The 14,257-nt window shown below is 40.5% G+C and overlaps 1 protein-coding gene across 1 annotated transcript; it reads left to right on the forward strand.

The window, feature by feature from the left end:
• The first annotated feature begins 2,279 nt into the window (after positions 1-2,279).
• tmc2a (transmembrane channel-like 2a) lies at positions 2,280-13,912 on the forward strand. The gene is made up of 20 exons (XM_071465914.1): positions 2,280-2,402; positions 3,731-3,769; positions 3,891-4,338; positions 5,856-6,008; positions 6,141-6,231; positions 6,386-6,467; positions 6,565-6,671; positions 6,955-7,053; positions 7,513-7,655; positions 7,981-8,128; positions 8,272-8,460; positions 8,874-9,053; positions 9,760-9,918; positions 10,193-10,321; positions 11,001-11,068; positions 11,499-11,738; positions 11,823-11,948; positions 12,274-12,352; positions 13,256-13,373; positions 13,529-13,912. The coding sequence occupies exons 1-20, from the start codon at positions 2,366-2,368 to the stop codon at positions 13,741-13,743; spliced, it is 2,850 nt and encodes a 949-aa protein (XP_071322015.1). The 5' UTR covers positions 2,280-2,365; the 3' UTR covers positions 13,744-13,912.
• Positions 13,913-14,257: the final 345 nt, after the last annotated feature.

Here is a 14,257-nt window from a genome sequence, read left to right on the forward strand (position 1 = left end):
TTCCGTTTCTAAACTTTGCACACCTCTGTACACGTGATTGTAATGAACCATACAGAAATATAAAAGTACATTAAATATATTTTCACACAAATTAACATGACCTCTCAGTATTTGTAAAACAGCTCATTTATATAGTAATACACAGCTATACTGCAGTAGTTGTAGGTTAGTACACATCAGTAGATGTGTAGTATTTTTTTTTTTTTTGTTGGTCAAGATTTATGTTGTTGAACAACCACTAGGTGGCATAACAGCCTCATACTCCCTATATAACTTATCTAAGGGCACACGATCCAAAAATGACAGTGAACTTTATATATTATTGTGCAGTTTCTAGAAATGTAAGACACTTTTTAAGACACATATAGAAATAAAAGATATCAGCATAAATAGATATCACTGAAATGTCAACCCCAACATGTAAATTTAAAAAGAGGTAACCTTGTCAATGTGATCACAAATACAAACACATGTAAACAGCTGAACTTCTAACCAAGCTTCTTATATGAAAGTTTGTAGTTGTTAATGCTCACTGACTGTTCAATAAGAAGTTTAATATCTTTCTGTCTTTCACACATGCTGGTGTGGACGTGACACAGATGTGCAGTAGCATTAAAACACTCTTCAGACCTGACTTATTAACCTTTAATTGCTCATGCATCTTTTATGGTGATCAGGCATCAAATATTGATTTAGAAACATCTGATGGTTTTTGGAGATAAGGAGGTGTTAAGAAATTTGTGTCAGGACCACAAGTGTGTCCAGAGCTCTGCTGTTCCCTGCAGCCGATCTCAGGGATGTTATCAACCGAAAAACTGAAGACAAGTTAAACAAACGCCAAGTGATTTTGGTTTTGGTAAACAATTATTTTGTAGTTTTGACATTTTAGTCTTAAAGCTAAAATATATTCTGGTTACATCTTCAAAATGCTTTGAAATGTGTTTGTAGTAATAATGAAATAATGAAGATACAAAAGTAGAACTATTTCTCCATGGTAACGCATTCAATTGCAGTTTATTTTTTTCAGTCACTCAATCATAATTTTCCCATGTTGGCAGTTTTACCTTTTTAGTTTTCGTTGTCTCCAGTGTGATGTGATGATTCATTATTCAGTACATAGAGATGGTCTTTTCAATGATAAATATCTATGTAACAATACAAGACTGGCAACACTGAGAGGTGTAAGTCTGACTTTTGGACCCCATTGTACATAGCAAAAACACAATGTGTACATGTACTTATATAATATATGTTACATAAAATGCATGTATATCTGTGCATAAGTCTACACATATATATACATACAGTGGACTCCAAAGGTCTGGGACCTCTTTTGGGAAATGGTCTCAGACTTTTGGAATGCAGTGTATAGTATATAGCACCGTCATATTAAATTCACATTAAAGTTGCAGGACTTTGTACAACGACCATTAATTACAAACATCTAATATAGTAATAATTGTATGATACACACTTTCTTGTCATATGCACTTTGACCATAATCTCAGACCAGGTGAACAGGGACTCAGCAGGTGTGTCCACACACATCAGCGCTGTCTGCAGGAGTGTTATCCACATCTCACCTGCAGGAACTGACAACCGTGTAATAGAATCATTTTGGATGTGAAAAATGAGCTCTACTCTATTATTTAATGAGGCTCTGGGGTGTTTCTCTGCTGGCTGACTGTCTTAGCTGCTGTATTTGTACTGTATAGAAAAAACAAATGCAGTTGCAAGGTCATCTCAGGGTATTTACTGCTTGCCTAATGAGCCTCACGCACAGAAACCTAAACCTTCATTAAATCTTTAGGGCGTCTGGCCTTCTCCTGTGTGTGTGTGTGTGTGTGTGTGTGTGTGTGTGTGTGTGTGGTCTCCAATAACAAGATGAGTGAGAGTGTTTTTAGGCACTTAAGATAAAGTGGTCTTTTAGCCATTTAGGAAAAGCAGCTAAATACAGTAGAGTCACATTAAATGATTCATTTAACATCGTTAAATGATGTTTCACCTCCTAGCATCAGTTTGCTTCTGATATGAGCCACTGCTGAGACCCACAGCTGTATCATCACCTCCTCTGTGTAGTAATGATAAAATATAAATGTCCCAGCTACAGGAGAATAACACAGCCGCTCTGCTTGATAAGACACAGTGCATCGCCTTTGGGTTCCAGAATTTACCTCACCTATCAAAGAACACCTGTTGGGAGCGGGTCACATGCAACAGTCGTCATAGTGACGGCACTGTCAGATACCTGAGTTGGGTGCTGGCGGGGAGCCGAGGCAGAGGAGAGCCAATTTCTTTGGGGGGGGTGGTAGACTGGTCAAACGCTGCAGAGGACGCAGAGGACAGACGCTTTTTATTTTCCATCATGCCAAGAAAAATTGATGCAGCTACAATGGAGGAAGGTGAGGTGAAGATTAGAGGACGGGAGGATTCATTTGTTTTGTATAATGATGTAGATTGTGTAGGTTGTAATGATGTGTGATGCAGCAGGGTCATTTCAGAGGAGGAACATATTTTCCTGTACCAAAACAGATTTTTAAGAATAATTTGTTTTGAAAAATGTACATCTTAACTGATTGAACACTGATTTATGACCACACATTATTTACAGACTTTATATAATATTACATGCTTTAATTGAGAGCCAGACACTGATATGTAGACTCTTGTTGGCCCTTTTCCACATACAGGAGCGTAATGTAGCTTGACATAACGTGCAGCCATTGTCACGGGTTCTGCTCTTGTTCGCACTGGTCTCCATCTGCTGTTGGCCTGAGATGAATTTGAGTCATACATTTTGTGACCTCAGACTTGACAAAATCAAAAAAGCTTATTGATTTGTGACTCAAGTGACTTGTAACTTCATTTGGACTTTCTGATCTTAACAACTTGCCATGCTATTGTTTTAACACCCATACATCTGCTGTGTGTTACATGCAAACAGTGTCGCTATATCAAGTGCATCTACGATGAACTTCAAAAACATAGTTCACATATAAAGTTTATGTCATAAAAAAATTTTTTTGTTTTTGCTGAGTCCTAAAAACCTTGTTTTCTAAAAGCAAACGATTCTCCCAACAGGCTGATATTATTCCGAAAGTAATAGTCATTCTACATACAGTATACTGTAATTTTTCAGTTTCATTATCTCTTTTTTATCATTAATACAAATAACATCTTTAAACATTTTATTTTGAAAGATTCTTGAGACATTTTCTCTCAGTGAAGATCTAATGATAACGATTATGAGAAACTAAGTCATAGATTATGTGATACAGAAGTCAGAACTACAAGATCAAGTCTCCAAATAGTTTTCCTCATATAATGAATTTCTGTATTCACACTGTAGCCAAGCTAGCATGTTCACAATGACAATACTACATGTTTACATCTTAGCTTAGCATGTTAGCATGCCGACATCTGCTAAGTAGCACTAAATACAAGGTACAACTGAGGCTGGTGGGAATTTTCATTGGTTTATCATTTTGTTGAGATATTTCACTCAAAAACACGAACATCAACCTGATGCAGGCAGGCTGACTGACACTGTCGTCCCTTAGCTACACCACGAGCATACAACTCAATAATAATGATCTGATTTATTAAGATTGAGATTTCTTGCAATTAATCATAGAACAGATTTATAATTATTGGCGTTGAAAATGGACGTGTTCGTGGTCTGTTGAGTATTTGATTGTTGATGTGTTGTTGTGTCTGCATTCGTCCCCAGTTGGGATAGAGATAGACGGGAAGTTGAGTGACAGTGACGGTGAGTGGATAAAACAGCATTTCATCAACCTGAGTTTAAAAAAGTTAACAGTCTAGACTCTGATCAAATACTCAGAACTCCACATGTGGTAATTTGTTTGGTTTATTTGGTTTTGATGTAGACGGTGCCACCCAGAGGAGAACGAACAGGAGGCAGGCAGCTGGGAGAGGAGGTGCAAGGGGAAGAGGCCGGGGTAAAAAACCAGCCAGCGAGGACGAGGATGATGAAGATGAAGATGAAGAGGAAGCTCCCAGGGGACGCAGAGGTGCAAACAAGAAGACGCCTGCCAAGAAACGCGGGGGTGGTGATGATGAGGATGAGAGTGAGGACGAAGCTCCCAAGAGGAAACGAGGAGGAGCAGCTACTAAAAAGAAAGGAGGCAAAGCTCAGGACAGTGATGAGGACAGTGACAAGGGAAAAGGAAAGAAGGGAAGGAAGGGAGGAGGGAAAAAAGGAGGTAAGGAGGAGGAGGACAGTAAGGGTAAGAAGGGGGATACCAAAGGGAAGGACAAGGGGAAAGACAAGGATGACGACAAGGACAAGAAGAAGAAAAAGAAAAAGGACGACAGGTAGGAAACAAAACTACCCGAAAGGAGTCAGACACCCTCCTAATTTTTCAATTTAACGTTACCCTTTAAATCAGATCCATATTACTGTGACAGTTTAATTCCCAAGACATAAAACTGTCCTGTGGTGTGCTGCAAAGTTTCCATTGTAACCTGAGGCTGGTATCAGTGGAAAGCTCAAGGTGTCCAGGATAGAAAGGGTTTATCCTCTGTTGAGAATGAAACTTATCTATTGTGTGGAACTTGATGCAAAGGTCAGGGGATCCCCAAAATAATTACAGTTCATCTGGGGAACATGAATATCCACTGCAAAATCCATGGACATTTTCAGCAGTTTGCAGAGGAAACATTTTTCAGCGCCAGTGGAAAGCTCAGATACACCAAAATGACAAGGGTTTATTGTGTGGAGAGCATGAATATCCAAAATAATCCTCATGGCAATTTGGTGTGTAGATATAAAGACTTGTGGACCTCTGGATCAAAGTGTTGGACAGAAAAACTGAAAAGAAAAACTTGAAGCTACTGAATTATACCAAGAAATCCTGCAATTAGCTTCAGTCCCTCTGACACCCACCAACACTGTGTGAATGTACAGTGTGAACAGACCGGGACCAGCAGACTACAAACATCACCGTGCAGCCGAGGTTCTCAGCTTTAGCCACATTAGCAGCATGGCTTCTGGGATGAAAACGTCAATCATCAGTCCGTCGGTCCACCACTTTGGTCCAGACTGAAATGTCTCAACAACTACTGGGTGGATTGCTATGAAATTTTATACAGACATTTGTAGTTCCTGGAGGATTAATGCTAATGACCTTGGTTACTTTTCATCTTGCACCACCACCACTTCAGGCCTGGTCTGCCGCTGTTTTTCACCACTTATTTAGGGTTTGAATGAACGCTGAACAGACATGAATGTTCCCCTCAGGATGAATTGTAATGATTATAGTGATCCCTTGAATGTTACTTGTATTTGTGTTGGCATGCTAACATGCTAAACTAAAATGGTGAGTGAGGTAAACATTATACCTGCTAAACACCAGCATTTTTGTATTGTCATTGTGGGTATGTTAGCATGCTAATGTTAGCATTTAGCTCAAAGCGCTGCTGTGCTTTAATTTAGTCGAGTCTCACAGAGCTGCTAGCATGTGCATAGTCTCTTTTTTTAGTTTTATTTGTATAAATGTTTAGAGAACTGAAAGAATGAGGAAGTAATTCACAAGAAAAAAGGTTAAAATTAAATTAAATTAAACAGACTTTGTGTTGTTAAACCTATCCTGTTAAGCATCCCTCAAAATTACTCTGGGAGCCCACGTGTGGAGTTCACTGCCTTACAGGTGGACGTTCTCTTCACGTTACTTTGATTATCCAGAATTTAAGGTATGCGTTCAAACAGAGAAGCATCTAAACGAGCAACAGTCCATCAGTGTTGTGTATTTTCGTCCTCGTCCTAAACTTGTTTTCCTTTAACAAACTCCCTCCTTTCCGTCTCTGTGCCTTTTCTGCCTTTTCTCCTCCAGTTCATCTGACTCCAGCTCAAACTCTGAGGAGGAGGAGTCCATGTCAGAGGGAGAGATGGCCCAGCTGATGGAGGAGGTGGAGGAGAAAAAGAAACTGATCGCCAATATCAGGAATAAGCCATGGAGGATGAAACGAAGGCTCACACACCTGAAGTAATCTTCTGCCCTGACAGACTGCTTTATTGTCTTTATGTTGGGAATCTAGAAGTAGATGGATGTGGAAAAACATAGATTCAGCTCATTGGAATGAGTGTTTGTCTCTTGTGTCACTTTCTCTCTTCACAGGGAGGCTCAAGAATTTGTGGATAAGTTTGAAGGTGCTTTGGGTAAAGGAAAAGGCAGGAAGTGGTACGCCTACAAAGTGATGATGACGAAGGTTAGGCACAAAATCAAAACTTTCAAGCCTTTCTTGTTTCTGCTTTTTGCTTGTGTGTGTGTGTGTGTGTGTGTGTGTGTGTGTGTGTGTGTGTGTGTGTGTGTGTGTTTGTTTGTGTGTGTGCTTTGATTTTGCATCTTCTTTTCGATCTCAGAAATGGATCAAGTTTCAAAGGGATTTTGAGAATTTCAGAACAGCTTGTATCCCCTGGGAGAGGAAGATCAAAGAGGTGGAAAGTAAGTCTTGTTGACGGAGCAGCTGCAGTGTTCACCAGATGAACAGCGACTCCTTGTGGACAGATGCTGAATTAAAAAATCTTCTCAATGTCTTCAGGTCACTTCGGGTCATCTGTGGCGTCTTATTTCATCTTCCTGCGCTGGATGTACGGCATGAACCTCGTCCTCTTCGGTTTAACTTTTGGACTGGTGGTTATTCCTGAGGTCAAGTGATGTATTCCTGTTTCTGCATTTAAAAATCTATTAATGTAGCACTTTACTAAATCAGAAAAGGCATGAAGTGATTTATTATTATCAGTATTAAGATGTAAGTTCAAAAAGAAATGAAGAAAAACTAATTATCCAGGATCCAGATGTGCTCTCTAAGAAAAACTTTGATGAAGAAATTCAAAAGATGACACTGACTCATTCTGCCATTCATTTCTCCGGGGTGGTTCTTAAAGAGCCTTTAATCTTAACTCTACATATTCATGTCTTTGTGTCTCAGGTTCTGATGGGTCTCCCTTACGGCTCGATTCCCAGGAAAACTGTACCGAGACCAGAGCAGGCCACGGCTCAAGACTACTCTGTCCTCATGGACTTCAATGTGAGTCTGATATAAGAGTCTGCAGTTTTTTTTTCATTTATCATTGTGTCGTACATAAATATACCCAGGCGATGTGTCTAAATATAAACTAGATCATACATATGCAAACAATACTGCAGAGTCCAAAAATAAAGAAAATCCATTCATAACTCACATAAACATATTTTCATGTCTATAATGAAATTCATAGGTTATAAATTACCACAGAAAAGTAGACAAGACTCACTAAATACTCTGATCCTCTTTTTATCTTCATGACATCCACTATTTTAGGGAACTGAAAACCATATTTAGCAGTTTGCTCTTTATGTAATAAAAACCTTATGTTTCCTGTATTTAACTAGAATCTTCTCTTTTTTGAAGGCATCCTAACATGGCAGCACAACTATGTTACACAAACCAACACAGACAATAAAGTAAAACAACATCTTCCTTTATTTACATCTTGTCTCTTTGCAGGGCTACTGCAAATATTCGGTCCTGTTTTATGGATATTACAACAACCAGAGGACCATCGGCTTGCTGAAGTTCAGGCTGCCTCTGTCCTACCTCATGGTTGGGATCGGCACCTTCGGCTACAGCCTGATGGTCGTGATCCGCACGTGAGTCTGCAGCAGCATCAAGCTCAGAGACCTTTGTATTAGCTGCTTTGGATAAATGTCATTAATAATTTAATGTTATTAAGCTCCAGTTTTGATCATTTGAATTGGAAAATCTTTCCATTGATTGGATTAATTTAATTTAGTCTCTTAAATGTGACAAAGCCAGACTCAAGCTGTAATTTAAACAAACACAGAGTGATTGTCATCAAGATTTAACCCTTGTAATTATGTAAACTGCCTGTTACAAATATCAAGATTTATTTCTAGAATGTCCAGACTTGTCTGCCTAAACGACCGTAAAGAAGGAGTTTGTTTTATTTCCCAGAATGGCCAAGAATGCTGATGTTGGCGGTGGAGACGGAGAGGAAGGAGAGTTTACATTTGCCTGGAAGATGTTCACCAGCTGGGATTACCTCATCGGCAACGCAGAGACAGCTGACAACAAATACGCCTCCATCACCACCAGCTTCAAGGTAACCATGGCAACCGTTTTACCAGGAACAAATGTATAAACATGTGTGCGTTATTTTTCAGGACATCTGTAGTTTATTTTGAGTTCACCGCTAAGTTCTCCACTAAACATAAATCATTTCTGTTCCTGCTCTGCCAAGAACAGGAGTCCATTGTGGACGAGCAAGAGAACCAGAAGGATGAGAACATCCACCTGCGGAGGTTCCTCAGGGTCCTGGCTAACTTCCTGATTACCTGCAGCCTCGGCGGCAGCGGATACCTCATCTACTTTGTGGTGAAGAGGTCTCAGGAGTTTGCCACCAGGGACGACCTCAGCTGGTACGAGAAGAACGAGGTAATGATGGTCACACGACTCCAAGGAAACAGGCCCTGATGATGATGTTAATAACGGGGACACCACTGTTGCAGTCATTAGTAGCTGCTGCTAAGCTACTGCTACCACGGCTACACCTGCTGCACCACTGTTACTGCTACATACTAATATTCCTGTTATTAAGTCTGATGCAAGCAGGTTTATAGGACGCTAAACAAAGGTTACAAATGAAATCTAAAAACTCACAGAAGACAGTGACTCTACATCACAACATCACATGTTGCTCAGCAAAAAAATCTGTTGTTATAACTGAAAACATACATAAAATACATGAATAAACTCAGATACAAATGTAGGTATAATATAGAAAGGAGAATGTAAATTGTAATTTGACATGATGATGTCAGATGGGATTTTGACCTGTTTTGATCCAGTTGGAGATCATCATGTCTCTGCTGGGCCTGGTGTGTCCTCCTCTGTTCGAGACCATCGCTGAGCTGGAGGACTACCACCCTCGCATTGCCCTCAAGTGGCAGCTGGGACGCATCTTCGCCCTCTTCCTGGGAAACCTCTACACCTTTCTGTTTGCCCTGTTTGATGAGGTCAACACCAAGGTAAGGCAGCACCGCGTTCGTGTGTGTGTGTGTGTGTGACCCTCAGGGCAGTTTTCTGAAGGTTCCACAGTAACCACAGTTGACCTCAATCAGGATAATTTAGCTGAAACCCCTCGGATAATTATGGTCTTTTCGTGTTGCCTGAGCAGTCAGTCAGTCAGTGTGTCCATACATCCCCCTGAGCAAAAAAACAGATGTCAAATTTCATTGAACCCTTGTGTGACATGACCCTTGGTGACCTTTCCCCTCACATCACTAAAATTCCTTCTTGTACACGGGAAACACTAAAATCAGATGGTTACCCTGTCATGAAGTTTTTTCCTCCCTCAGGCCAAAATATCTGCACTCAGGAGATGTCATACATTTTAAACTGTCAGGTTGATTTGACTTGATTTGGTTGAATTTTAGCCAAACTTTACACTTTGTCTTCCAATGAGATCCTGCTTTTAAAGGTGATGTCATCAGTATGCATCACCAAACATGACAGTCTCTCTCAATCTGAACATTTAACAATCTTTTATAAAATGAACATTTTAGTTTTATATCAGAAAATGTATCAGTCAGTTTTCATGTTAGCTTTTGATGTTTGATCCCATAAACGTTCACATAAAAAACCAACCTCTATGTAAAACATCTCAGTTGGAGAGAGGTTTTGTGTACGCTGGACAGAAAGCTGCTGACTGATTGATTTCTTTGTGCCTCTCAGCTGGAAGAGGAGCAGGCCATTAAAAACGCCTCCATCTGGGCCATGAAGGAGTACTACGCCAACTACTCACGTCTGGTCAACGACTCGGAGTCCACCCCACCCCCCATGGACCCTTCTGATGTCATCAGAGGACCCTGCTGGGAAACTGCTGTCGGCATAGTAATGAAAATAAAAGCTCTTTCATACCTACATCATTGAATTCAGCTCTCTTAATCAATTTCAATATGGAATCATTTTCTGGCATCATCTTTCAATATGATCTGACCAAAAACTGGATGATGATATTTTATGAACCACTCGCCAGTTTTACCTGGTTCTCAGGCCAAAGATCATCATCTGACTTCAGAATCAATACAAGGTGTTTAGACGGTGAAATTCTCCTTTCATATCAGGTAAGTATTAAATGAATTCATATCTCTGTTCTCTGCTGCAGGAGTTTGTAAAGCTGACAGTGTCGGACATCCAGGTGACCTACCTGACCATCCTGATTGGTGACTTCGCCCGAGCCGTCATCGTCCGCTTCCTTAACTACTGCTGGTGCTGGGACCTGGAGGCTGGATTTGTAAGTGTTTGGTTCAATATTGAATTTAATTGTTTTCACAGGGTGTGTCTAAGAAGTGGTGCATAGTCATTTTCTGCTGGAGGAATTTTTAATTAGAATTATTTTGTGTAGTTGTATATTTGGGTGTCTGCTGTTATGTGAAATTCGATCTTTTGTTGTCTCTCTCTCTCTGTCTTTTTGATCTTTTTCCTTATTTTAAATTGAATAAATTATGCAATGCAGAGAGCCCTGATCAATCCTCCTTCAGGGGCTTTTTGCACCTCTCTATTTCACTGCTTTGTTGTTTCTGCAACTTTTTGCATATGTGTAAACCAATAAAATCTAAATCTGAAATCATTCCAGTGCACTGGAGGTTCAAGTGTGCAGAAAGCTCCCACAATGCACTGATTGAGCAACTTGAAATACTGTTATTTCACCTCCAATAGGACCTTCTTCATAGTCTGAATCCCAGCTCCACACTATGATCAAATAATATGAAGTGTATATTATGTTTGAGGGTTTACAGGAGGATGTTATTGGCAGACAGTGCAAGTGCAAAAAGATTTTTAACACTACCTGCAATTCCCAAATAGAATAGTAAAAAAAGAATTGAACTGTTATACTTTATAAGTTCAGTGTGAAACTTAAACTTTGTTATGAGGAAAGCTGTTTTTAATTTGTTGTCTCTGTTCACTTTTAGCCGTCGTATGGAGAGTTCGACATCAGTGGAAATGTCCTTGGATTGGTCTTCAATCAGGGGATGATCTGGTACAAACTTTATTTTTATACTGACATGCTCATGCTCAGTCAGCGGTGTGGTCATTAGTCCGGTGTGTGTATGTGAGTGTGAGTTTCCATGCATGGCTGTGTGTTGCTGCATGTATCCAGTATCACTGAATAGGTAGATAATGTACAGCCAGTGTTTGGGCTTCAGGTTGCCATTGGAGCTGCTCTGCATTCATTATCAACATGAATAGACCATCACCAGATATACATAGCATGAAGTAGTAGGTTACATCTAATTATGTTACATCACATTACGCTGCATCACATGCATCCCCTCAATGTGTTATCAAATGATACATTTAAGCAGGAATATGCTGATATGAGATACACTGTCAGGAACTGCATACAGTCTCTCAAAAGAAAAGCTTTCATATTCAATGATTTGTTATAAAACATGGTGTCACGTCTTTAGGATGGGAGCGTTTTATGCCCCTGGGCTGGTGGGCATCAACGTGCTCCGCCTCCTCAGCTCCATGTACTATCAGTGCTGGGCCGTCATGGCAACCAACGTCCCCCATGAGAGAGTCTTCAAGGCCTCCAAGTCCAACAACTTCTACATGGGCCTGCTGCTCCTCATCCTCTTCCTCAGTCTGTTACCTGTCGTCTACACCATCATGACCCTGCCACCTTCGTTTGACTGTGGACCATTCAGGTAACAACACTTGTGAAAAAAAACCTTACAAATACGTAATATGAATATGATTGATGCAAATATTGACCAAGTTGATGTCTGCAGTGGGAAGGTGAAGATGTTTGATGTCATCATGGAGACGATCGACCTGGACCTGCCGGCCTTCATGGGGACGCTCTTCAGCTACGCAGCCAACCCGGGCCTCATCATACCAGCTGTACTGCTCATGGTGTGAGTGTGGAGGAGGCACACAGGATCACACACAAACACACATTAGACTGTGAACTTAAATCTGCTCTTAGGTCTGATTTATTTATTTTTGAGCTTTAGTCAATTTTGTACTGTTAGATACCATGTTTTATTTAAATGGATCCATATATACATTCATACGTACACATCTCCAGACAGCAGAAACAAACTGAAATGCACACACATACATAAGTTCACAACAACTAATTGTTGTTGTTGATGTGTGTATCTAAAAAGGCTGCAAAATTTCCCATGTTGCCTCAGCAGCCACTGAAAAACAACAACTCATGTCCTCTCTCCTGTGCAGACTGGCCATCTACTACCTGAACTCGGTGTCTGAGGCCTACAAAAACTCCAACATGGAGCTGAAGAAGAAGATGCAGATGGTAAATAGAGAACGGAGATAAATGTAGAGTGCACTGTGCAATCTGTACATGTACAGAACTGCAGACTGCTGACTGAATAATGAATAATTTGTTGGTATAATGTCAGTCTGCCCTTGGTGATCCCTTCACTTTTCATCTAGCGCTACCATCTGTCGTCATGTACAGATCCACAGTATTTGGGGTCAAATATTTCACCAAAGATGCTGTTTAAAGGATAAATTAGAGACATTTTATATTTTAATCAATGTAAACAATTCATATGAAAAGAAACCAACCATGAATTGATCCTATTAACAAGCACGTTTCGTATCCAAAGTCTCATATATCTTATTTTCTGTGCCATCGAACTGTTGTTGTTGAGAAACTGTGAAATGAGCCACTGTTGCCCCGGGCGACATGTTCCTTCATTACCATGAATACTGCATTAATCCCTCGCTGAAAATAGTCACAAACAAATGCAATATTTACTCCTGTTAGAGTAATGTTTGCGAAAAACTACAGTGTGTAGCTGTTATAGGAAATGACTGAGCCTTTTTTAAAGAAGTGAAAAACATATTTGTGCCCTGTTTTAAAAGATTTACATCTTCAGGAAGAAGGAATGGACTTGAGGCCACAGACTCTCAGAAGTCTGAGTATGGAGAGATGGACTAACACATAGTTGGTTTTGGTCTTTTCAAGGGATTTATTATCAATAACTATAAATATAGAATATCACCAGTCTTACCCTTTAAGCACCTTCTTTACATATCTGATAGAAATAACAACACATTTAACATGACTGGTTTGTGCCTCCTCTATATGTTCTCTCTAAGTGTCTTGTTTTTTTTTTTAACTCCTCCTCACTTTTTCCATCTGCCACCTCGTTTTGTCTGTATCTGTCTCCCTCCATCTCTCTCTGTCCAGGCTCGGGATGAGGAGAAGAATCGGAGGAACAACACAGATAGCACCAACCAGGTCATGAAAGACCTGGAGGACCTGCTGCCGAACCGCTCCCTCATGCCCCCTGCTCCACCAGAGCCTGGTCAGTAAGCTCCTCAAAACTAGTGAATCTATTACTCATCAAAGCTTATTCCCTGTATACTATCGTAGGACGTTGTATCCATTGAGGTGTTGAGGTTATGAAACAAATGGAGATCTAGAAATATGACTGATTTATCACTTCCTCTGTCTAAGCAGAAAAAAAATCAGAGCCAGAACCAAAACCGACAAAGACCAAGCCCGGGTCATCTGGTAAAGGCGTTAACCTTCAGAAAGATGTGGCTCTGGCATCGCCCAACCCCAACGTTCAAAGGCCAGTGAGCCGGCCACCAGGGCCAAGAGGACCAGGGCCGATGCAGGGTCCAGGTGCAGGCCCGGGCCGAGGCCGTGGGAGAGGGCCGCCTCCAAGATAGCAGCATGAGAAAATCATTTCCCTGAAGGCTGCGTTCATCCCTCAGGGAACCTGTTCAGTTCACAGATCAGACACATTCAGCAGAGTGTTGAGACAGTGGTATTTCACAAGAGCCTTCATTTCCTTTCATGCTTCTTTACTGACATCACTAGTCTGAAGTTTGTCGGAGGTCATTTTTGAAACCTGTAGCCCTGTAAACTCTAACTGACAGTTCCTGTTTTGTCTTGAGCAACTGATAATCAGTGAAGGAGGTGTCTGTGTTTCTACCCTGTGGGTGTGAGCTGTGACCAAGGTGGGCCCTGCTGGGCAAAATTAGGACCAAAGTGGATATCTGTTGGCTAGCATGTGAGTTATACATTTAACTATACTACTAATATCATACATAATATCACTTAAAATACTTGTTATTTGATTGACTGGTGTCATGACTCAGGATACTGAGGACTCAGTACAGTATTTCTGCTTCACCCTGTGTTACCAGATAACTCACTTGCAAAAAACAAACAAACAAACAA

The sequence above is a fragment of the Trachinotus anak genome, unplaced genomic scaffold, assembly GCF_046630095.1.
Source record: "Trachinotus anak isolate AG129_WGS33_773 ecotype Australia unplaced genomic scaffold, CSIRO_AGI_Tana_v1 ptg000028l, whole genome shotgun sequence".
In the NCBI taxonomy this organism is placed as follows: domain Eukaryota; kingdom Metazoa; phylum Chordata; class Actinopteri; order Carangiformes; family Carangidae; genus Trachinotus; species Trachinotus anak.

Bases quoted from the DNA above. Each gene is read 5' to 3' on its own strand.
- tmc2a (XM_071465914.1), top strand. From the start codon at position 2,366: ATGCCAAGAAAAATTGATGCAGCTACAATGGAGGAAG. The intron at 3,770-3,890 runs GTGAGTGGATAA...GTTTTGATGTAG, and splicing joins GAAGTTGAGTGACAGTGACG to ACGGTGCCACCCAGAGGAGA. The intron at 6,232-6,385 runs GTTAGGCACAAA...TTTCGATCTCAG, and splicing joins ACAAAGTGATGATGACGAAG to AAATGGATCAAGTTTCAAAG.